Source organism: Salvelinus fontinalis, chromosome 1 (assembly GCF_029448725.1).
Source record: "Salvelinus fontinalis isolate EN_2023a chromosome 1, ASM2944872v1, whole genome shotgun sequence".
NCBI classification, from domain to species: Eukaryota; Metazoa; Chordata; class Actinopteri; order Salmoniformes; family Salmonidae; genus Salvelinus; species Salvelinus fontinalis.
Genome location: NC_074665.1, coordinates 18,410,427 through 18,436,564, shown reverse-complemented (window position 1 = coordinate 18,436,564; position 26,138 = coordinate 18,410,427). Strand labels below are relative to the sequence as shown.

The following is a 26,138-nucleotide window of genomic DNA, read 5'->3' as shown; positions in this document are numbered from 1 at the left end:
TGGTCCTTGGTCGCGTTAAATTCACTAGTTGGTCCTTGGTCGCGTTAAATTCACTAGTTGGTCCTTGGTCGCGTTAGCACGGCTAGTGCAGGGTCATAGTATGAGCCCACAATGGCTAGTTAGTATTATGTCGCCTATTCTAGGCCTAGAGTTTCCTGTAGCAGTTTAACTATGGACAGGGTAGGCCACATTCCGCCTATGGTCTCGAGTCCCTATCTCACACCGAAAAATGTGACCGTTCCCCCGGAGCTGTCCGTTCTCGAAGTCCTCAACCTTGGAAGTGAGTTTGACGACATCTGATAGCCGGGTGACTTGCTCTTCCAGTGTCACCACTTTGTCGGAGTAAATATTTGCGCCAACTTCCAGGCTATTCAGACGGGTGTCATGTCTCGCCAAGTCTTCGTTAACGGAGTTGACCTTTATGTTGACCTCGGTGGCAAGAATAGCTATTTGTGCCAAACATTTCTGGAAAAAAAGCCAGATTTGTAAATTGGTTTGGATTCCAAATTTAAATGTTACAAAATGAACACGGTGGGGGAGGTGTTGTTCAAGAATTAATAGTAAATTGTTCGCCCTGGATCGGAGCACCGAGAAAACGCATGTTCATGTTGCTGCTCACCAGCGCCCCCATAGGCCTATTTCTATGTGTGTGTCCTTAACATTGACAGGAGCACTCCAAACAAAAGACAATGACTGAATTGACAACTTGTAAATTGAATGAAATAAACCAATACTTGTTTCTCAGAAGTGTTGCGTAGGTTGTGCACTCTGCAAACAATGAGAATGGGAAGACTGGAATAATAATATTGAATGCATGAAAATAAATTACCATAACCAAAGTAAAACATTGTACATTAGAAATGATAGGAATTAACAGTAAATGTACTACTGGTGATATACAGTTGAAGTCAGAAGTTTACATACATCTTAGCCAAGTGCATTTCAACTGGGGAAGGGCATGGTTTTTTTCACACTTCCTGACATTTAATCCCAGTAAAGATTCCTTGTCTTAGGTCAGTTAGGATCACCACTTTATTTTAAGAATTTGAAATGTCAGAATAATAGTAGAGAGAATGATTTATTTCAGCTTTTATTTCTTTCATCACATTCCCAGTGGGTCAGAAGTTTACATACACTCAATTAGTATTTGGTAGCATTGCCTTTTAAATTGTTTAACTTGGGTCAAACGTTTCGGGTAGCCTTCCACAAGCTTCCCACAATAAATTGGGTGAAATTTGGCCCATTCCTCCTGACAGAGCTGGTGTAATGGAGTCAGGTTTGTAGGCCTCCTTGCTCGCACACATTTTCTATAGGATTGAGGTCAGGACTCTGTCATGGCCACTCCAATACCTTGACTTTGTTGTCCTTAAGCCATTTTGCCACAACTTTGGAAGTATGCTTGGGGTCATTGTCCATTTGGAAGACCCAGTTATGACCCAGCTTTAACTTCCTGACTGATGTCTTGATGTTGCTTCAATATATCCACATAATTTTCCTACCTCATGATGCCATCTATTTTGCTAGTGCAACAGTCTGACCTGCAGCAAAGCACCCCCACAACATGATGCTGCCACCCCCGTGCTTCACGGTTGGAATGGTGTTCTTCGGCTTGCAAGCATCCCCCTTTTTCTTCCAAACATAACAATTGTCATTATGGCCAAACAGTTCTATTTTTGTTTCATCAGACTAGAGGATGTTTTAAAAAAAGTACGATCTTTGTCCCCATGTGCAGTTGTAAACCGTAGTCTGGCTTTTTAATGGCAGTTTTGGAGCAGTGGCTTCTTCGTCGCTGAGTGGCCTTTCAGGTTATGTCGATTTAGGACTCGTTTTACTGTGGATATAGATACTTTTGTACCTGTTTCCTCCAGCATCTTCACAAGGTCCTTTGCTGTTGTTCTGGGATTGATTTGCACTTTTCGCACCAAAGTACGTTCATCTCTAGGAGACAGAACGCGTCTCCTTCCTGAGCGGTATGACGGCTGCGTGGTCCCATGGTGTTTATACTTGCATACTATTGTTTGTACAGATGAACGTGGTACCTTCAGGCATTTGGAAATTGCTCCCAAGGATGAACCAGACTTGTGGAGGTCTACAATTTGATTTCTTTTGATTTTCCTATGATGTCAAGCAAAGAGGCACTGAGTTTGAAGGTAGGCCTTGAAATACATCCACAGGTATACCCCCAATATACTCAAATTATGTCAATTAGCCTATCAGAAGCTTCTAAAACCATTACATTTTTTGGTGTTTTCCAAGCTGTTTAAAGGCACAGTCAACTTAGTGTATGTAAACATCTGACCCACTGGAATTGTGATAGTGAAATAATCTGTCTGTAAACAGTTGTTGGAAAAATGAATTGTCATGCACAAAGTAGATGTCCTAACTGACTTTTCAAAACTGTAGTTTGTTAACAAGATGTGTGGAGTGGTTGAAAAATGAGCTTTAATCACTCCAACCTAAGTGAGTGTAAACTTCTGACTTTAACTGTACTGTGCCTTTGGAAAGTATTCAGTCCCCTTGATGACTTTTTCCATATTTTGTTAGGTTAGCCTTATTCTAAAATGTATTGTTTTTTTCCCCCCCTCTTCAATCTACACACAATACCCCATAATGACAAAGCAAAAATATTTTTGAAACGTTTGCTAAAAATGATATCACATTTTCATAAGTAAAAATGTACTCGGTAATTGTTGAAGCACCTTTGGCGGTGATTACAGCCTTAAGTCTTCTTGGGTATGATGCTATAAGCTTGGCACACCTGTATTTGTAGTTTCTCCCATTCTTCTCTGCAGATCCTCAGGCTCTGTCAGGTTGGATGGGGAGCATTGCTGCACAGCTACTTTACCTCTCTCCAGAGATGCTTGATCGGGTTCAATTCCGGGCTCGGCTGGGCCACTCAAGGACATTCAGAGACTTGTCCAGAAACCACACCTGTGTCTTGGCTGTGTGCTTAGGGTTGTTGTCCTGTTGGACGGTGAACCTTCGCCCCAGTTTGAGGTCCTGAGAACGTTGGAGCAGGTTTTCATCAAGGATCTGTTTTATTTTTTATTAACTAGTCAGGTCGGTTAAGAACAAATTCTTATTTTACAATGACAGCCAAACCCTCCCCTAACCTGGACGACGCTGGGCCAGTTGTGCGCCACCCTATGGGACTCCCGATCACAGCCGGTTGTGATACAGCCCAGGATCGAACCAGGGTCTGTAGTGACACCTCTAGCACTGAGATACAGTGCCTTAGACCACTGCGCCACTCGGGAGCCCCCTTTACTTTGCTCCGTTCATCTTTGCCTCGATCTGGACTAGTCTCCCAGTCTTTGCCACTGAAAACATCCCCACAGCATGATGCTGCCACCACCATGCTTCACCGTAGGGATGGTGCCAGGTTTCCTCCAGATGTGATACTTGGCATTCAGGCCAAAGAGTTTAATCTTGGACCAGAGAATCTTGTTTCTCATGGTCTTGAGTCTTTAGGTGCCTCTGTCAAACTCTGTCATATGCCTTTTACTGAGTGGCTTCTGTCTGTTCACTCTACCATAAAGGCCTGATTTCTGGGGTGCTGCAGAGATGGTTGTCCTTCTGGAAGGTTCTCCCATCTTCACAGAGGAACTCTAGAGCTCTGTCAGTGACCATCGGATTCTTGGTCACTTCCCTGACCAAGGCCCTTCTCCCCCGATTGCTCATTTTGGTCGGGCAGCCAGCACTAGGAAGAGTCTTGGTTGTTCCAAACTTCTTCCATTTAAGAATGATGGAGCCCACTGTGTTGTTGGACCTTCAATGCTGCAGACATTTTTTGGTACCCTTCCCCAGATCTGTGCCTCGACACAATCCTATCTCGGAGCTCTACGGACAATTCCTTCGACCTCGTGGCTTGGTTTTTGCTCTGACATGCACTGTCAACTGTGGGACCTTTTTATATAGACCGGTGTGTGCCTTTCCAAATCATGTCCAATCAATTGAATTTACCACAGGTGGACCCCAATCAAGATGTAGAAACATCTCAAGGATGATCAATGGAAACAGGATGCACCTGAGCTCAATTTCCAGTCTCATAGCAAAGTGTCAGAATACTTAAGTAAATAAGGTATTTCTGTCTTTATTTTTAATAAATTTGCAACAATTTCTAAAATCTGTTTTTGCTTTATTATGGGGTATTGTTTGTAAATTGAGGGTTTTTGTTTATTTTATTCATTTTAGAATAAGGCTGTAATGTAACAAAATGTGTTAAGTCAAGGGGTTCGAATACTTTCCGACAGCACTGTATGTAATGGGGAATTGATATACGCAAACAACTCACAATGAAGCTATGAAACAATGAATGTGCACATTGGTGGGAGAGAGCACATTCTGGAGAGAAGTGCATGGTCAATATGACTTTTATGGTGATATGGTCTCAGCAGAAGTCAGGGCATTCATACTTCTTGTGGAGCAGTGCAGAGTTGTCAAGGAAGTGAGTTTGTGTTTATACGGGATGTACCGCTCCCACCTACCGTCAACCAATCATGTCAATGCGGAGCTATACAGAACTCTGCATTGTTAAAAAATTTGGGAGGCACATGGTGATGCGGTATGGAGCTCAATTTTGCCTCTGCATGCCACTAGAGGCTCCGCAATTGCGTCAAACCCTCCAAATGGAGCCTCCGATCTCATTTTCAGATCAAGCATAAATTGGCTTTTAGTTCTAGGCCTCCACAATGGATTAGTTCACTGAGGTGTGTGTGTGTGCTCGCGCATACATACAGTACCAGTTAAAAGTTTCAAGGGTTTTTCTTTATTTTTACTATATTTTCTACATTGTAGAATAATAGTGAAGACATCAACTATGAAATAACACATTGAATAATGTTGTAACCAAAAAAGTGTTAAACAAATCTAAATGTATTTGAGATTCTTCAATAGCCACCCTTTGCCTTGACAACTTTGCACACTCTTGGCATTCTCTCAACCAGCTTCATGAGGTAGTCACCTGGAATGCATTTCAATTAACAGGTGTGCCTTAAGTTAATTTGTGAAATTTCTTTCCTTGATGCATTTGAGCCAATCAGTTGTGTTGTGACAAGGTAGGGTGGGTATACAGAAGATGGCCCTGTTTGGTAAGTCCATATTATGGCAAGAACCGCTCAAATAAGCAAAGAGAAACAACAGTCCATTACTTTAAGACATGAAGGTCAGTCAATACGGAACATTTCAAGAACAAGAAGTTACTTCAAATGCAGTCCCAAAAACCAAGTGCTAGGATGAAACTGGCTCTCATGAGGACCGCCACAGGAATGGAAGACCCAGGATAAGTTTATTAGAGTTAACTGCACCTCAGATTGCAGATCAAATAAATGCTTCAGAGTTCAAGTAACTGACACATCTCGGCATCAACTGTTCAGAAGAGACTGCGTGAATCAGACCTTCACGGTCGAATTGCTGCAAAGAAACCACTACTAAAGGACACTAATAAGAAGAAGAGACTTGCTTGGGCCAAGAAACACGAGCAATGGACATTTGACTGGTGGAAATCTGTCCTATTCGTCTGAAATGAGATCTTTGGTTCCAACCATTGTCTTTGAGACGCAGAGGAGGCGAACAGATGATCTCTGCATGTGTGGTTCATCCCGTTAAGCATGGAGGAGGAGATGTTGGTGTGGGGGTGCTTTGCTGGTGACACTATACGATTTATGTAGAATTCAAGGCACACTTAACCAGCATGGTTACCACAGCATTCTGCAGTGATACGCCGCCCCATCTGGTTTGGGCTTAGTAGGACTATCATTTGTTTTTCAACAGGAAAATGACCCAACTCACCTCCAGGCTGTGTAAGGGCTATTTGATCAAGAAGGAGATTAATGGAGTGCTGCATAAGATTACCTGGCCTCCACAATCACCCGACCTTAACCCAATTGAGATGGTTTGGGATGAGTTGTGTTTTAGTCGAGCACTAACACAGGCTGTTGGTCGACTGAGATTAACTACCAAACATTGGGGTCAGCCCTAAACTCTCACAATGATCCAGAGAATCATTATAACAGGAAACTAAAATTGTCTAGGTGCCAGATCAATGAGAAGGGATTATAATTCTCAAATTGTTGCCTGACAAGTCTGCTGTTGATAATCACTAGAAGGTTATGGTGAGAGAACTTCTCAGCATTACTAAAATGCCAGAGATTGTCATAGAACCCATCTCTTGGATTAATAATTAACTTTTGCTGTGCTACAATGGATCAGATTATTCACAGAAAAATGCTTCGCAACACAGTATATTACCAGCACTGTAACCTCCACTGTTTTACCTTGGAGGTTGTTAAAATGTAAACACAATTAGGCCAGGTAGGTTGTTGTCCTGTGCTTGTTAGGCTCAGGCCTAACCATCATGTATCTATTATCTATTTGGATGGTTAATCCTACTTTGAATGGGTGAATTATACTTACTGCGTCTGTAAACTAGAGTAGAACTAAGGCCTAATGTATTTCTGTGTCAACACTTAAAACCACCATTGTTTATTTTAGGCTAGACAGATGGAGAAACACACGATTTGTATGACAGTGAGGGTTGAGCTTGATGTCACTGGTTTGGTACAGATGCTCTGTAAATAGAGGTGGTGTCTGTGTCTCGGTCTCTGCCATCAGTTCCTATTGTGTTCTGGCATTTTTCACTGTCCTCGGACCTTGTTAGGAAGTCATCGGTGCCACTGAGACAGTAAGGTAATGAATGATGGTAATTGATCCCTGTGTTGTGGTGAGTAAACTACTCTCATAGGTCAAGGAGTTTATCATTACTTGTGGCTGTTCTGTGATTTTGTTTTTCTCATCGGATAATGCCTATGCTACTAGGAGACTGTCTGAAAAACGATGCCTTTGTTTGGTAGGTAGTCTACTATGCTTTGAATGTAAGGCTGTAGACTGTGAGGTTTTGATTCGATTGTAGCTGTGCATGGCTTCCAATGGCATCAGTAACAAAATCTGAATTCCTTCCTTCCATTGTCTGAAACTGGCCTGATCTTTTCACATCTTAGCGTACTGTATAATTTAACCAAACAAGCTCGGTTTATGTTTCACTTCAACGTTCCCACCCACCAGATGGAAGTGGTTTGAGATGGAGATTCATGCATTCAGCACATTTAATTTCATGGTCGGTCAAAGGCCAAAGGACACACTGCTGTGGTGTCAAGATTGTTTGTTGTGACAACATGAGCGCTGATAAACTTGCTTGCTGGTTTTCGATAATCAAAGGTCACGCACTGCACTTTTCAGGCTCTCACAATGTCTCCAATCTTTGAGTTTTGATCTTGGCTAGCTTTTGCTGGTAAAGAAGCACTGGTTTGTTCAAATAGTATGGGGGAATCGACTGAGCAAATTCCTAAAACACAAACCCTGTGTCTGTTGGCTGTTTAGTCTATGAATCGCATTACCAAGAGCTGTCCTGTTGGCCCGCAAAACTAATGCATTTGTAAAGTGGATGGAAATCAGTTTACCTTGGCGATGTTGAAGCATTGTTTAATTTCTGTCTGTGCCACAGTAGCGCCTTCAGCACCACGGTTTGTTGAAGGAATTTAGAGAAGTTTGAAATCAGCCATTTGGATTGCAGTAATGTCATGACTCATTTATGACCTGAAACCCCGGGGTCATAACTGAGACAAGTGTGGACCGAAGTCGAACGTTCAGTTGCTCGCTCCCACATAAAAGCCTGTGTGAAGTGCATGGGCAGTTATCCATACTGTCTGAAAAGTATGCAATGGTCCTCCGCTGTTCAACTGGAAAGGTCACTGCAGAGATAGGTGAATAAACTGGCAAAGTTCCCCACTTTTTATCTCAGCATACTTCATTCCCAGTGTTAGTACTGTACTTTATCAGAGAGCCGGTGCAGATAGCATTGTAGACCTCGAAGTGACCAAAGGATTTTTATAGCTGCTGAATTTTTCCTCTTCAGTGTCTTATATTAAGAAGAACATTGTCAATAATGTTCTTCTAGGTATTAGCCTATCTGTCCTGAAGTGTTAATTGGTTTAGAAAGTCTACATCTGTGTCATACACTTAAAGGGATGTTCCTAATATTCAAATTCTTTAAAGCTAGTGTTTTGGTGCCCCGGTACCACTGCTAAAAGGCCTGAACCAGTTCACAACCCTTTGGCCTGCCTCTCAGGTGCAGCCTAAAAGGTGTCACCATTCTGGTATGAGGGTAGTTGATCCTAGATTCAGAAAAGTTTTAAAGTAGGCCTATATTTCCATGTAGGCCTAGACTAAATCTTGTCCAAGTACCAGAGGTTACCCTAAATCATGGCTGAAAGTGTGAATTCACCATTAATTGATGAGACACAGAATACACCCTACCTAGCTATCATGTTTGTTAAAATAACTCAATCAATAGTATCAACATGGAAGTTTCATTTTACACACAATTTCTGTCTGCATGACACTCCAGTGGAAAATAAAGGAAATGTGCAGTTTCTTGTTGAAAAGCTGAGGAGTTTTTGAATTGCCATTGAATTGTGAGAGCCGTAAAATGGTCTAACACTCCTACCTATGATCTTTTCTAATGGCTATTAGATTGAATTGAGTGACCAGAAGCTGCCCTGAAATAGAATGTGCTTCTTTAATGGACACCACAGTGAAAACGTCTCATCAGTCTGAGTAGAAAATGACTTATTCACTAGTTTCTCCCTGTGGACTCCAGTCTGTTTCCTATTGAATTGATTTGGGCCAAGTGAGTAAATGTCACCTGTTAGGTGGCTGGATGTGAATGCTTTGAATGTACATACTGGTAAGCTAGGTCTATTTACATTGAACGCGAGAGGAGGGTTGAACAACTGAAGCCTACGTGTCTCATTGCTGCTTTGTTTTTGGGTCTTCTGACTGTAGGCCTATTTCATCCTTACAATGTGCAATAAGCAACGTCTTTGTAAGCATAGGTGAGTACGTAGACATGTGAAATTCAATACAGGTGAGAGTAGTATGTATGTTTGTGCTCAATGCAAGATACTATTTGTTAGCTTCATCTCATTTCTGTAACAGAGAACCCCTTTTGTAAACAATTCCACAGGGAATAAGAAATCTGAAGACTGATTGAAAGTGGGTGTGACATTCCTGTGGCCAAGCACTTGACTAGGCATACATTTTGACTGCTGTAGGAATCCTTTATCTAATTGAACTCAAGGTACCACCACTACGAACTCATTTTGGCTTGAGAAAGTGTTTGACTTTGTTCAGGGTATCAATGGGTTAAATCACCCTGTCCCCTATTCTTTTAGAATTCCATATCAGCCTTCATTCCTAAATGATTCATTTACTCGATTGTCACGGAATATCCACTGTGTCATCCAGAATCTCTCGTGGACAGATTCGCAGATAAACGTTAAATGGGATGTGACATTTTTAACAAGAATTTTACTTCTGGGTAACAGTTTATCACCCAGATTAAACGGTGAGCTCAATAAAGCAGTATAGAGTTACTGCAGAGCAAACAATGTGCGCTACACTTAACCCTGGGAAAGCACATCCTGACTTTGGGGCATAGTTAATATTGCAAGATCCCTTTCTGTGTGGTTACTGATTATGCAAGGCGTAACCAGGCAACTCGCTAACAGAGCTTAACAGCTTCCCCTACACGCCTTCACGATTCTTATGAAAGTAGAAATGCTGCCTGGGCTGTGAGCTGGCCAGCCGGGGATGCTTACACCAACTGAGCGTTTCCCGAATGACTGTTCAGCAACGGATGGGTGGGACTCACTGAAGTTCTCAGCTTAGTGTCACTGCCCAACGCAGCCAGGGGGAAATTCTGAGGAGTTGAGTGATTAACATTTTCTGTCTGGTTGGGACAGCTTTTTCTCAGAGCTTTTTGTTGTTGTATTGTAGCGCCTCTGAGTGGGAAAAGGAAGGCCACAGCAGGCAGCTCAAACTCTAGATATCACAGGTACAGTGGCTTGCAAAAGTATTCCCACCCCCCCCCCTGGCATATTTCCTATTTTGTTGCCCAACCTGATTTCTTTTTTTGGGGGGGGGGGGGGGGGGGGGGGGGTTGTATCATTTGATTTACATAACATGCCTACCACTTTGAAGATGCAAAATATTTTTTTTTGTTGTGAAACAAGCAAGAAATAAGACAATAAAAACAACTTGATCGTGCATAACTATTCACTCCCCCTAAAGTCAATACATTGTAGAGCTACCTTTTGCAGCAATTACAGTTACACGTCTCTTGGGGTATGTCTTTATAAGCTTGGCACATCTAGCCACTGGGATTTTTGTCCATTCTTCAAGACAAAACTGCTCCAGCTCCTTGAAGTTGGATGGGTTCCGCTGGTGTACAGCAATCTTTAAATCATAACACAGATTCTCAATTGGATTGAGGTCTGGGCTTTGACTAGGCCATTCCAAGACATTTAAATGTTTCCCCTTAAACCACTCAAGTGTTGCTTTAGCAGTATGCTTAGGGTCATTGGTTAACCTTTCACGCCTCTCTACCCCGGGTCCGGGAGCACCCCCCCCCTCCCCACACTGAGTAGCATCGCGTCACAATTAAATAGTAGCATCTAAATATCATTAAATCACAAGTCCAAGACACCTAATGAAAGATACAGATCTTGTGAATAAAGCCACCATTTCAGATTTTTTAAATGTTTTACAGGGAAGACAAAATATGTAAATCTATTAGCTAACCACGTTAGCAAAAGACACCATTTTTGTGCAAACATTACCCCAGCATTGATTCACGGCAAAAAAAGCGTTAGCATTATCACCACCAAAATGTAATAATTTTTTCACTAACCTTCTCAGAATTCTTCAGATGACACTCCTGTAATATCATATTACAACATACATATAGAGTTTGTTCGAAAATGTGCATATTTAGCCACCAAAATCATGGTTAGACAATGAGAAAAGTAGCCCAGCTGGTCAGAAAATGTCATGCGCCATATTAGACAGTGATCTAGTCTTATACATAAATACTCATAAACTTGACTAAAAAATACAGGGTGGACAGCGATTGATAGACAATTTAATTCTTAATACAATTGCTGAATTACATTTTTTAAATTATCCTTACTTTTCAATACAGGTTGCGCCAAGCGAAGCTATAACAAACAAAATGGCGGCATAAGCGTTTAACATTTTTCGACAAACACGATTTATCATAATAAATTGTTCTTACTATGAGCTGTTCTTCCATCAGAATCTTGGGCAATGAATCCTTTCTTGGGTCTAATCGTCTTTTGGTCGAAAGCTGTCCTCTTGCCATGTGGAAATGCCCACTAACGTTCGGCATGAATTGGAAACGTGCCCAGCGGTTCAAAGTGTCTCAGAAAGAAATGCCTCAAAATCGCACTAAACGGATATAAATTGCTATAAAACGGTTCAAATTAGCTACCTTATGATGTTGTTAACACCTATAACGAGTAAAAACATGACCGGAGAAATATTACTGGCTAAACAACAGGTTGGAAGGAGGCGAGTCCGACGTCCTTCGTGCGTCAGGCGCAGGCAGCCAAAGGAAGTTACTTCCGGTATTTGGTGATTTATAGAGGCCCTGATTGCGTAATCGACTCCATTCAAAGCGTCATCACGTACTGACATCCAGGGGAAGACGTAAGAAGTGTCTGTTTCTCCATAGCATTTACAGGGACCTTTAAACTGACTCCAGATCAGGGGCCAAGATGTCTGAAATCTGACTCCCTGTCATGAAAAGTGCTGTAGAAGGAGTTCTGTTTCACTCAGAGACAAAATTCCAACGGCTATAGAAACTAGAGAGTGTTTTCTATCCAATAATAATAATATGCATATTGTACGAGCAAGAATTGAGTACTAGGCAGTTTAATCTGTAGAGCAAATTATGCTAATGCGAAACAGCACCCCCTATATTCGCAAGAAGTGAAATAAAGGTGAGAAGAAAATCTAATAAATTGTCCTGCTGGAAGGTGAACCTCCGTCCCAGTCTCAAATCTCTGGAAGACTGAAACAGGTTTCCCTCAAGAATTTCCCTGTATTTAGCACCATCATTCCTTCACTTCTGACCAGTTTCCCAGTCCCTGCTGATGGAAAAACATCTCCACAGCATGATGCTGCCACCACCATGCTTCACTGTGGGGATGTTGTTCTAGGGGTGATGAGAGGTTGTTGGGTTTGCGCCACACATAGCATTTTCTTTGTTGGCTAAAAAGCTCAATTTTAGTCTCATCTGACCAGAGTACCTTCTTCCATAGGTTTGGGGAGTCTCCCACATGCCTTTTGGCAAACTCCAAACGTGTTTGCTTATTTTGTTTAAGAAATTGCTTTTTTTCTGGCCACTCTTTCGTAAAGCCCTGCCCTGTGTAGTGTACGGCTTAGTGGTCCTATGGACAGATACTCCAATCTCTGCTGTGGAGCTTTGCAGCTCCTTCAGGGTTATCTTTGGTCTCTTTGTTGCCTCTCTGATTAATGCCCTCCTTGCCTGGTCTGTGAGTTTTGGTGGGCAGCCCTCACTTGGCAGGTTTGTTGTGGTGTCATATTCTTTCCATTTTTTAAATAATGGATTTAATGGTGCTCCATGGGATGTTCAAAGTTTCTGATAACCCAACCCTGATCTGTACTTCTCCACAACTTTGTCCCTGACCTGTTTGGAGAGCTCCTTGGTCTTGGTGGTGCCCCTTGGTTAGTAGTGTTGCAGACTCTGAGACCTTTCAGAACTGTGTGTGTATATATACTGAGATCATGTGAGACTTAGATTGCACACAGGTGGGCTTTATGTAACTAGTTATGCGACTTCTGAAGCTAATTGTTTGCACCAGATCTTATGTAGGGGCTTCATAGCAAAGGGGTGAATACATATGCAGGCACCACTTTCCTGTTTTAGAATTTATTGAAAGAAGTCATTTTTTTCACTCCACCAATTTGGACTTTTTTGTGCATGTCCATTACATGAAATCCCAAATAAAAATCCATTTAAATTGCAGGTTGTAATGCAACAAAATAGGGAAAACACCAAGGGGGATGAATACTTTTGCAAGGCTGTGTGTGTGTTATTTGTATACATTTTTAAAAATGTATCTCACACACACTGTTTTTATTACTAAGGATAGGTTCCCAACTGAGATTCTGTCATCAACTAGTTGTCTCCATGTGAGGTCACTGGGAATACTGTGTGTGCCAGAGGAGGCTGGTGGGAGGAGCTATAGGAGGAAGGATCATTGTAATGGCTGGAATGGAACGGTATCAAACACAAACATATGGAGCCCACATGTTTGACTCTGTTCCATTCTTTTCATTCCAGCCACTACAATGAGCCCGTCCTCCTATAGTCCTTCCCACCAGCCTCCTCTGGTGTGCGCAATGCACATGTTCAGTGGTTATTTTCCTTACATGGTTTGAAGAGAGCTAAGTAGGAAATGAACTGAAGTTTGTAGAGGCTACTACTTCAACTTTGTACTAAGGCTAGTTTGTACTTTTAGGTGTAGGCTTCCAGTAACAACTGATTCATCCTATGAAGCAATCGGTGCACATAATTATCCCACTGGGCGCTGACGTCAGTTCAATGTCTAGTTTTGAGTTACATTTGGTTGAGTTGTCAACTAACATCAAATCAACAAAACATGTCATTGGATTTGGGTTAAAATACTTTTTGCAAATCCAATCAGTTTTTCACGTTGATTCAACGTCATCACGTTGATGTTTTTGTTTGAAATGACGTGGATTCGCCCAGTGGGATGATTCTGACTTATCATGAATTATGTTGTGAAACTGCTTGATCATGTTAACTCTTTTAGATTTTCAATAGGGACAGTAACTCAGACTGATAATGTTGCTAGAATTATCTTAGATATCCTAAATCAATCTTGCCTCACATAACTATTCAACAAGGGGTAAAACTTCATTATTTTATATCCTCCTGTGTTGTATGGTCCAGTGTACTGGCCTATGAGGCCTACAGGGTTGAAGGCTTAAAATCAGTCAATTTGGGCCACCGCTTATGTTTAGAAAGATAACTACTCTCCCTGCTGTAGGCCTATATGTTATTACTGATCTCAATGGTGGTGGACACAGCCAAGTCAGACCCTTTTTTGGCATTCAGGTTTCTTTCCCACGGCTCCACTGTGGCTTGTTATTCACACTGATTTGAGGGCACTTTAATCATCACGTTTGTGGCACGTACAATTTAATAGGCCGCATGTCAAGGTGACAATATGCCCACAATTTATATTGTATTTTAATGACTATCTAAATTTTGTTAAAAAAAATACATTTGAGACCAACAGCTCGCAGTTGTTGATTCATGCTCTTGGCAAGCTTTAACTAGTCTTGCAAACACCAGCCTCTCTATTTAGGCTAAGCTTTACCCTGAGTTACTCACACTTTTAAAAAAATGATTTCCTGTTATGGTGGTAATGTTGCCTGGCATTGCATCATGCATAAAAACAGCCCTTAGCTTTGGTATATTGGCCATATACCACACCCACCCGGGCCTTATTGCTTAACTAATGGTATATCAGCACGGTAGAATTAAATGGCTATAGTTTATCCTTACATGTTCTATGTTTGAGCTGCTTTTGAAAGCAAGTCTAATTGAAAACATTATTGGCATTGTTGAATTCGATTTTCAATATTGCAAGCTAGGACTGATGGTTTGGTTAGCTAAACTAGCAACAGAGATTTGTATAACTAACCCAAGATGGACCTGAACCCGTCGTTTCCTATGGGAGCAAATTAATCGTAGTGGGCAGAACAAGCACGGAGGTGGGCAGAGCCAAGTACGAGCTAGTGAGATCCTTTTGGCGCGTTCTAGCATTTAGGCGCCTTCTAGCATTTATTTGCATTTTTCCATTAGGGAATGCCTACTCTGAAGTGCGTGTGCAATAACTAAATTTGCTCTTCCACAATTTTTTGAAACTTTGGCAATGGGTCAAGTCTACAAAAAGTAGTCCACTCTGTTACATATTTTAGTTTTGGAAACTGTATGAAGGTCATAGTTTAATTGATGAGAAAATGTGTTGAATGTCGGCCAAAATCCATCTCGCTCCATCTTCTCCCACTGCCGGCCACTGGACTTCCTCTCATCACCATATTTGGTAGTGAGTGGAAATGCCAACCGGATGCTTCACATTTATACATACTGTGAAATATCTGGCTCTAATAAGAATTAATGGAATGGGCTTGGAACCTCTAAACCTGTTAGTCTAACTGGTGTTCTCATGGCGGACCTGGTATTGTGACGCAGGATTGCCACAGTTACCAGGCTTTGGCTTCCTCCAGGCGTCTGAGTCTTGGACGGCATGAATTGGAAATTGCTCGCTAATGTTTGAATGAGTTGATAAAGTAGAATAAAAGTTTTGCTAAAATGGGCTGATGAGTTTGCAGACTAGATAGCTAGCTGATTGGGTCATTGATTTAGCAAGCGCAATGCTAAAAACATAGCTAGCTGAGCAGGTAAGATAGCCAGCATGGTTAAATAAATCATGCAATCTGTAAATCTTTACTCACCGTGACAACATTAAATAACTTGCTAAAGGAAATGTTTGTCAGTCTTCTGCACTATAAATGTACTTTAGCCAACTAGATACTTTTGGACAGTGACAGCCTGTCAATTTAGCATTTTAGAGTCCGTCTGTGTCACGTAGAGTAAAAAAATAAAAATAAAACAAGTTTGAACTTGTTGTATTTTTCAGCCAAACCCGTTGCTGACAAATGTTTAAAATTGAGCACACAGCCATGCAATCTCCATAGACAAACATTGACAGTAGAATGGCCTTACTGAAGAGCTCAGTGACTTTCAATATGGCACCGTCATAGAATGCCACCCTTCCAACAAGTCTGTTCGTTAAATTTCTGCCCTGCTAGAGCTGCCCCAGTCAACTGTAAGTGCTGTTATTGTGAAGTTGAAACGTCTAGGAGCAACAACGGCTCAGCCGCGAAGTGGTAGGCCACACAAGCTCACAGAACGGGACCGCTGAAGCTCGTAGTGTGTGAAAATCGTCTGTCCTCAGTGCAACACTCACTATGGTGTTTCAAAAGTGCAACACTCACTATGGTGTTTCAAACAGCCTCTGGAAGAGTCATCAGCAAAATAACTGTTCGTCGGGAGCTTCATGAAATGGATTTCCATCGGCCGAGAAGCTGCACACAAGCCTAAGATCACCATGCGCAATGCCAAGCGTCGGCTGGAGTGGTGTAAATCTCGCCACCATTTGACTCTGGAGCAGTGGAAACGCACTCTCTGGAGTGATGAATCACGCTTCACCATCTGGCAGTCCGACGGACAAATCTGGGTTTGGTGGATGCCAGGGTAACGCTACCTGCCCGAATGCATAGTGCCAACTATAAAGTTTGGTGGAGGAGGAATAATGGTCTGGGGCTGGTTTTCATGGTTCGGGCTAGGCCCCTTAGTTCCAGTGACGAGGAATCTTAACGCTACAGCATATAATGACAGTCTAGACGTTTCTGTGCTTCCAACAGTTTGGGGCAGGCCCTTTCCTGTTTTAGCATGACAAATGTCCCTGTGCACAAAGTGAGGTCCACACAGAAATGGTTTGTCAATCAGTGTGGGAAAACTTGACTGGCATGCACAGTGCCCTGTCCTCATCCCCATCGAACACCTTTTGGGATGAATTGGAACGCAGACAGTGAGCCAGGCCTAATCGCCCAACATCCATGCCCAACCTCACTAACGCTCCTGTGGCTGAATGGAATCATAGTGGAAAGCCTTCCCAGAAGGGTGGATGCTGTTATAGCAACAAAGGGGGACCAACTCCATATTAATGGCCATGACTTTGGAATGAGATGTTTGATGAGCAGGTTACTTACACTACATGACCAAAAGTATGTTTTAGATTCCCAGGAATGAGAAATGGCAGTGTCACTACTTATGCAGCAGGCATTTCAAAATACAATGAATGATTAATTTAATAAGAATGAGTCCTATTAAGAGTTCAGAGGCACTCATTCACAGCCTGGAGCATGACCTGTAAGACCCTATACTTGACTTGCAAGACCATATTCCAAGTCCTACACCATCAACTCCCTCAACTCCATACCCTGTAAGCACTCTATAGATACCTACTACACATACAAAAATAGCGAGTCACTAGTTGGCTCCTTGTGGAGCCTTCTCGCCCGGGCCATAATGAAAGCATTTGTACACTGCTCCAAAAAATAAAGGGAACACTTAAACAACACAATGTAACTCCAAGTCAATCACACTTCTGTGAAATCAAACTGTCCACTTAGGAAGCAACACTGACAATAAATGTCACATGCTGTTGTGCAAATGGAATAGACAAAAGGTGGAAATTATAGGCAATTAGCAAGACACCCCCAATAAAGGAATGGTTCTGCAGGTGGTGACCACAGACCACTTCTCAGTTCCTATGCTTCCTAGCTGATGTTTTGGTCACTTTTGAATGCTGGCGGTGCTCTCACTCTAGTGGTAGCATGAGACGGAGTCTACAACCCACACAAGTGGCTCAGGTAGTGCAGCTCATCTAGGATGGCACGTCAATGCGAGCTGTGGCAAAAAGGTTTGCTGTGTCTGTCAGCGTAGTGTCCAGAGCATGGAGGCGCTACCAGGAGACAGGCCAGTACATCAGGAGACGTGGAGGAGGCCGTAGGAGGGCAACAACCCAGCAGCAGGACCGCTACCTCCGCCTTTGTGCAAGGAGGTGCACTGCCAGAGCCCTGCAAAATAACCTCCAGCAGGCCACATCGTCCTCCATATCAATCAGGCTAGCTAGCCAGCTGGTTTAATTAATGTGACTTTTTTCTACCCAGGATTTTTTTCTTTTTTTGTGCTGAACAAATATAATTATGATTTCTAATAAGGTACACAACAGGTGCACATAGACAGAGAACCAAGTGACAACCTAACCCAAGCTAATGTTATCTACATCTCAGCTAGCTAAGTTAACGTTAGCTAGCTAGCTAGCTACATTAGCGATAATTTAGCTAACATTAGCCAGACGCCAGTTATTGTTAACATATTAGCTAGCCAGGTTATTAATAATGTATCAATCGACGTAACAATGTTGTCTGGCTTACTAACTAGCTATGTTAATTAACAAGCTAGCTAGAAAATATCTTTACATTAACGTAAACTCGTACATCGCCTTGGTCTGTAAATACCATAAATGTCAATACCATTGTAAAGCACAATTTCTCCCATTTCCAACATGATCAATTACGTGACCTAAACGCTGCCCGTTTCTGCATAATTCAAGCAGGCAATGGCGGGTGGGGAAGCGAAACTAATGCGTTATAGTGAGAAGGACAGATGTTGTGTGGGAAAATTGCTTTTTTCCCACTCGATCTGTCCAACTTATCGCCTCTAAAATGTAAATAAAACACTATAAAGAGTTTATATAATGTGTCATTACATACCTATTTGAAGGTTTGTGTCGAATTTGAATCGGGTTTAGGACGGTGCTAAAGTGATCTTAGACGTAAACAACGGCTTTGAGAATGATGATCGCATGCAATGATGACGCAAAAAATGACTAGGTATCCCCCCCTTACCCCGGTCACTGTCCATTTCTTGTTTTTAAATGATGAGAGAAGTGCTACACCTGGTGGAGAGAGATTGTAAGACAGAAATAGTTGCTTTATGCGTGCTGTACATTACGACATGACACGTCACGATGTAACGAAGGGTCCGTTTTTTTCAACTTTTCTCCAATACTTTAGAGCCATTACCATGTCGATCAACGCTTGAATAGAAACCTAGTTCACACCCCTGATTTTGAAGTCAACACAGTCGCTTCAGTCCCATTTAGTTTTCTTTGTAGCTTCGTTTGAATGTTGCGGTTGTGCACATTTGTACGGAATGGGGTGAGTTTACGTTACTGATTTGATTCAAGCAAGAGGGGGGCAAAAAAGTAAATTTTACTGTTTCGTTCGACGATGGCAATGTTATAAATGTGGGGTAAGGCTGGTTTGTACTAGACAATTAGAATGCGACGTGTCACTGGTCAAAACAACATTTTAATTTCTACTCCGGTGGAATGTCTGTAGACCGTTGCTGCAACTGTCGCTTTCATTTTTATGTCATTAATTTCATTATTCTTTTGGCCAAATTTCATATACACAAATGTGAATTTACTAACAAAAAAAACACATTTTCTTAACCTACAAAAAGAAATTGAACTATTTTAAGACAGGTAAACACTCTACTAACAAAAAAGCTATTACAATTCTATGTCCCTTAAAGTCCTTGTGTAATTGTAATGTGATATTGTACCCCCTAGCTCGAGTGTCCATTATATATAATCTATATATACTTGTTTACTTATGTACTTTCTGTATTGGTTTGTTAATAAAATTAAAATAAACTGTCGGTTTCCCTGTCGCACACAGATGAGAAGTTCAACTTTGACCATGTCACTGCGTCCATTGTCATGGTTACGTGACTGAGCCAGCAAGGATACAGTGCTCAAATTCTAAAATTCTCCGGTAGAATGCTCTGCTTTTATTTCGTCATACTTATAACCTCAATCTATTTTCTGTAATTAGCTCGCCATTAACTGATCTTGTTATGAGTTTTTATTTTCCTGTCATAATGAATAAAAATGTGCTAAAGTTAAGATGTTGTCAGCTATGATATGGTCATTATTTGAACTGGCTAGCCAGCTAACATTGTTTATAACTTGTTAGCTAAATAACTAAACACACATTGTTTATTTTAGCTGCCTGGTTTGCTAGATTGACATATAATAAATAAATTTTTAAACGGATGGGTGTGTTGTTAAAATACACCTGTTATGCTAATTTGAACCACTAGGCTGCTGATGTCATGCAGCCTGTCATTTTTGTGTTTATACTTTTTCATAACGATGTCAGACGACAATAAAATGTTAATGTCAGTGCGACAACTGTCTACAGACATGAAGTATACACTGAAAGACAAACTGACAGCACAAAAACAATCTCACTCCAGACATCTACTTGTCTGAAGAAAAATAACCCCTACAAATTTACCACCTATTATTTCTCGACATCAAGCTAGCAGGATTTGGCGCCCCTGCTCAGTTTGTGTGCGTCGGGGGGAAAAGCAGGAAGAAAAGGGTTTAGTTATATTTAAAAAATCGCACAGGGCACCATACATGGTAGAACCGCCACATGCACGTGAAACAAATAGCCAAACCGAAAATTTGCAGACAAATGCTTTCTGCTACTGAGATAAGTGAAATGTAGGCTAAACTGACAACGGCGTGAAGAACAGAAATTTTAAACTAGCAAGCAAGTCGCAGCAATGAAGAACGCGAAGGGGGGAGAATTATGTCAGGGGAGATTTGATTTATGGCACAACACCGGAAAATGAACACATTTTTATCTCGGGCAAATGTGTTAAATTATAGCCATAATGAACTCTGGGTTCTATGCGTTCTCTCGAAAATAATGCTACTCTGTGGAAGGTGTGTTCCACGACGCGCTATTTCCCATAGAACGCATGGCCCCTCGTTATGCCTCGACCACACCGACAGTGTTTACGCAGTTTGCTACACCAGAAGTGTTTTAATTCACAATGGAACGCTGCGCTTGACTTTAAGCATTGAGTTCTGTGTGGTGAATGTTGGATTTATCGGACGTGTGCGTCAAACTGTATGTGTACACGGCTTGACAGAAATGGTAGCAGAAGGTGAATGTTGAACTTTTGTTCCACACATATCCAGATGATGCTGTTACATTTTGCTCAAAACAAAATTGGTCTATCGTTGTGATCGAAGGATTAATTGATTATGGGCGACACTTTAGCGCTTACTTTGTTACTGTCAGTTTTATCAGAGCTATTGTGTGTATCACGGATAACGTGTGACGATATGGGTGTCATCCCATCCACATAAAATAAGTGAGGCTTCTTTTCTGATGTAATTTTCTGGAGAAGTGGCACAATTATGGCCTTTTTAAGCCTTTTGCTAATATAAACAACCATCCCCCTCCCTCAAAGACCGATTTGTAAACAGTGCCCCACCCTGTGAGCAAACTGTTGGAATGTTGATGTTTCCCCATACCCGCGCTTCACATACGTTGCCTCAACTTGCCTGTTGGTTCATTTCTTATGAGGAGTAGCATATTGTCAAACCGGATTTGTTCATTCCGCAACACAGCAGCAACAAGGTAACACGTTTTGTCGTCAATTATTCCACAGAGCGTGCAATAATGTAGCCTACACATTTTAAACGTATACGACTCAACACGGAATTTGCTTTCTCCATTATACTGTATTGATACGGCAATAACAATATCAGAAATGTTTGAAATGGTTACAAAGTCGTAGACGCGGTGTGTTTTTATGAAATAACAGTTTTACTGAGCTGTGGGCTAATTCCTCACCTGAAAGCACTTTTCGCTGGTATTTGAACGGATAGTTGAGGTTTTGTTTTCTAAAAGTAGCAGTCTCGTATCCTGAACGAGAGAGCGCTTACTTGTGTCGTAATTCTGCGGTCCTGTGTGCAATATGTATGTATCATACTTGAGGAAAAGGAAAGCCACCTTACGTTTACTTGTCGTGTTTCTTTGAGTCACCCAGTAAAATACTACTTTCCGTTTACTTGTCGTGTTTCTTTGAGTCACCCAGTAAAATACTACTTGAGTAAAAGTCTAAAATTATTTTGTTTTAAGTGTACTTAAGTATCACAAGTTTTAAATTCCTTATATTAAGCGAACCAGACGGAACGGTTGTTTTTATTTACGGATAGCCAGGGGCACGCTCCAACACTCAGACATCATTTACAAATGACTCGTGTGTTTAGTGTGTCTGCCAGATCAAAGGCAGTGGGGATGACCTGGGATGTTCCCTTGATGTGTAGGAATTGGACCATTTTCCTCTCCTGCTAAGCATTCCAAATGTAATGAGTACTTTTTGATGTCAGGAATAATGTATGGAATAAAAAGTACATAACTTTGCCTTCACTACATTCCTAAAGAAAAGTATCAAAAATATAAATAGTAAAGTACAGATGCCCCCAAAAACTACTTAAGTAGGACTCTAAAGAAGTTTTACTTAAGTACTTTACATGTGTGCGTGTGTATGCTACCATTAAAACGTTTGGGGTCACTTAGAAATGTCCTTGTTTTTGAAAGAAAAGCGAATTATTTCTTTATTAAAATAACATCAAATTGATCAGAAATACAGTGCAGACATTGTTGCTGAATTAATTGTATTATATATTTTTTAATGGAAAATCTACATATGCGTCCAGAGGCCCATCATCAGCAACCATCACTCCTGTGATCAAATGGCACGTTGTTAGCTAATCCAAGTTGCTAATTTTAAAATGCTAATTGATCATTGGAAAAGCTTTTTTGCAATTATGTTAGCTGAAAACTGTTGTTCTGATTTTAAAGAAGCATTAAAACTGGCCTTCTTTAGACTTGTTGAGTATTAGGATAATCAGCATTTGTGGGTTCGATTACAGGCTCAAATGGCCAAAAACAAAACTTTCTTCTGAAACTCATCAGTCTATTCTTGTTCTGAGAAATGAAGGCTATTCCATGCAAGAAATTGCCATGAAACTGAAGATCTCGTACAACTCTGTGTACTAGTCCCTTCACAGAACAGCGCAAACTGGATCTAATGAGAATAGAAAGGAGTGGGAGGCCCCGGTGCACAACTGAGCAAGAGGACAAGTACATTATAATGTCTAGTTTGAGAAACAGATGCCTCAAAAGTCCTTAACTGGCAGCTTCATTAAATAGTACCCGCAACACAGTAGTCCCTATGTCAATAGTGCAGAGGAGACTCCGGGATGCTCCTCTGTCCAGTATCTGTTCTTTTGCCCATCTTCATCTTTTATTTTTATTGGCCAGTCTGAGATATGGCTTTTTCTTTGCAACTCTGCCTAGAAGGCAAGCATCCCGGAGTCGCCTCTTCACTGTTGACGTTGAGACTGGTGTTTTGCGGGTACTATTTAATGAAGCTGCCAGTTGAGGACTTTTGAGGCATCTGTTTCTCCAACTAGACACTATAATGTACTTGTCCTCTTGCTCAGTTGCTGATGCTCCAGATACTCAACTAGTCTAAAGAAGGCCAGTTTTATTGCTTCTTTAATCAGAACAGTTTTCAGCTGTGCTAACATAATTGCAAAAGGGTTTTCTAATGATCAATTAGCCTTTGTAAAATGATAAACTTGGATTAGCTAACACAGCGTGCCATTGAACACAGGAGTGATGGTTGCTGATAATGGGCCTCTGTACGCCTATGTAGATGTTCCATTAAAAATCAGCTGTTTCCAGCTAGAATAGGCATTTACTACACTGTATTTCTGATCAATTTGATGTTATTTTAATGGACAATGTGCTTTAATTTCAAAAACAAGGATATTTCTAAGTGACCCCAAACTTTTGAATGTGTGTGTGAGAGAATCTGTTGAATGGGTGATTTTAATGCACTCTGCATAATGAATATTTGACTTTTACCATTATAAATGGATTATTTGTTTGTTCTACAATTAAATCTGCTTTGTCATCACACTATTCAATAGATTATATACATTATATAATAGGCTTTGTAACACACAATACATTTTGTCAAAGTAATGTGTTATGAATTGTTTTAGATTTTTTTTTTTCTCTCCCATTTTAGGACAAAATTGTCACAGCAAGTTCAATCCCAAACCTTGGTAGGATGGATTAACCTCTAGATTTGCCTGACTGGACACTCGGCAGGTGTCGGCAGCACCCAATGTCCTTTCTACGTGATGAGTGTGACCTGAGGAAGACTCTGGATTTGTTAGACCGAACCGCTAACACCTCTGGACTCTTCCACCCAAGTATCTCCCTCTGTTTGCCACTCGTACGGCACGGGGACTGACATGAAGAATGTGTCCCAGTGGTCAACGGAGGACGTGCGACAGTGGCTGACCAATGAGGGAATGCAGGAATACTCTGAGGCCTTCCGCCACCTGGACGGCCAGGGCCTCCTGCAGCTCTCCAAGGCGGACTTCCAGACGGCCACTCTGGTCCTTGTCACCTCGGACACAGGCAGACAGCTTTTGGACAAGATGGAGACTCTCAGAATAGAGCACCACATTGAAGCACATAAAAATGGGCACGCCAACGGACACTCCATCTTGACCGTCATCAATGAGGTAAATGGAAACAAGCCCAAGAGTAATGGTCTGATCAATGGGTTTCACAAGGAACGGGTTCAGATCCCCATGCCTGAGATCAACCGCTCTCCGTTCCCTGAAGAGTGGGGGAAGACTGCCGTGGCTTGCATCTACGCCATGGTCTGCTTCGTCTGCACCACCATCATTATCTCCGTGGTCCACGAACGCGTGCCTCCCAAAGAGGCTACTCCGCCCCTGCCAGACAAGTTCTTTGACTTTTTTGACCGAGTAGACTGGGCTTTTTCCATATGCGAAATCAACGGCATGCTACTGGTCGGCCTGTGGCTACTACAGTTGACACTGTTAAAATATAGGTAAATGAACAAGATAAGTTACAATAATTTGATAACTACTTGAATTCTAACATCCGGAACGTATTGAAGGATCCACTCCATGTTAAAGTATGTTTTGCCATGTGCTGATTAAGCGCCCCAGCAAGTCTTGATTCTGCATGTACTACTTTCTCGTCCTCAGGTCCATCGTTGGTCGACGTTTCTTCTTCATCGTTGGCACACTGTACCTATACAGATGTATCACCATGTACATAACCACACTCCCTGTGCCAGGAATGCATTTCAAGTGCTCTCCTAAGGTACTTGCCTCTTCTCCCTGGGCTCAGAAATATAGCCTTTTTGTTACATTATTTAATTATGCAAAAACATACAGGTAACTGCCAAAATAAAGAAAATACTAACATAGTTTCTTAATAGGGCGTTGGGCCACCACGAGCCAGAACAGCTTCAGTGCGCCTTGGCATATATTCTGCTAGTGTCTGGAACTCTATTGGACGGATGCAACACCATTCATCCACTAAATTCCATAATTTAGTTTGTTGTTGTTGTTGATGTTGGTGGTGGAAAATGCTGTCTCAGGCCCCTCTCCAGAATCTCCCATAAGTGTTCAATTGGGTTGAGATGACGGCCCTGGCATATGGTTTACATCGTTTTCATGCTCATCAAACCATTCAGTGACCACTCGTACCCGGTGGATGGGGGCATAGCTATGGTAGCAAAAATAATAGCAAAAAGGACCTGCCAAGCATGTTTATACATGACCCTAATTATGATAGGATGTTAATTGCTTTATTAACTCAGGAACCAGACTTGTGTGGAAGCACCTGCTTTCAATATACTTTGTATCCCTCAATTACTCAAGTGTTTCCATTATTTTGGCAGTTACCTGTAGCATGCTAAGTGAAATGTAGTTAGTAGCTTGCCTTAACATGTCTGTGAACCTCAGAGGTCAATGTTGAAAGTGCTGACTGAGAAGGCCCTGAGAATAGCATTTTCTTATGTGGATGATGAGAAAAGCAAAATGATTTTCCAGCTGTTGACCCCCTATGGTCCCAATTTTCCATTGCAGGCAGGATTTTAAATGGCAGTTTAAAAAAAAAAGAACTGAAGATGTTCCCACGTTAAACTACAACAGATGATTTATGCCTCTTTGAAGATTTTTTATTTTTATTTGTGGCATGTTGGTCATATTTTTAAGGATAGTAGATGGCATTTGTCAATTTGATTTAGACCCGTTTCTCAGCCATGCTATAGTAAAAGCTGATATATTCCCTCACATTAAGTTGATGATATATCTGAAGCCAACATTTTAAATGGTTTTAAGACTCAATGGCTGTGAACATTTATTTGACCGCGTATGACCACATTGTTCACCTACTGTGACAGCCTCTTACCTCAATGCTCCCTACTTTTAGCAGGTCTATTCAGTCATGAAGCAGGGCTGTAGCGTTACAGTTCCACTTGAGTGTTCCTCACGTTAGTGGGAGGCATACAGTAGAGAACTAGTGAACAAGGCCAGGATCCTCATCCCCTCAGCACACCACAGGCCAGGATATCCCCTTAGAGGAAACCATTCGTTATCAGTCCAAATTTGCCGGCTCACCTATTGCTGACAATTCCACATTTCCTATTTAATCTAACTGAATTAACCAAATTAGTGATAGCTTTCCAACTGTTGAAAGCAATTGGCTGTGGGCCAGCGTTTCTGACTGGAGGCCTTGTTCCAAGTTTGTCTGATCATGTATGATCAGCTTCTAACTGGCGAACAGTTAGTACTGTTCAAGCTCCTAATAGTAGGCTA

General features: G+C 41.5%; 1 protein-coding gene across 4 annotated transcripts in view; it reads left to right on the top strand.

The window, feature by feature from the left end:
- Positions 1–26,138, top strand: part of LOC129828058 (phosphatidylcholine:ceramide cholinephosphotransferase 1-like) — a 52,497-nt gene that overhangs the window by 24,078 nt on the left and 2,281 nt on the right. For 3 of the 4 annotated variants that reach the window (XM_055889482.1, XM_055889465.1, XM_055889472.1), the window contains exons 2-3: positions 23,519–24,358; positions 24,519–24,636. In XM_055889482.1, coding sequence (XP_055745457.1) covers positions 23,748–24,358; positions 24,519–24,636 — 729 coding nt within the window. In that variant the 5' untranslated portion in view covers positions 23,519–23,747. Of the gene's footprint in view, positions 1–20,899; positions 21,052–23,518; positions 24,359–24,518; positions 24,637–26,138 lie in introns of those variants that run through there. The other variant, XM_055889456.1, reaches the window with a different exon arrangement.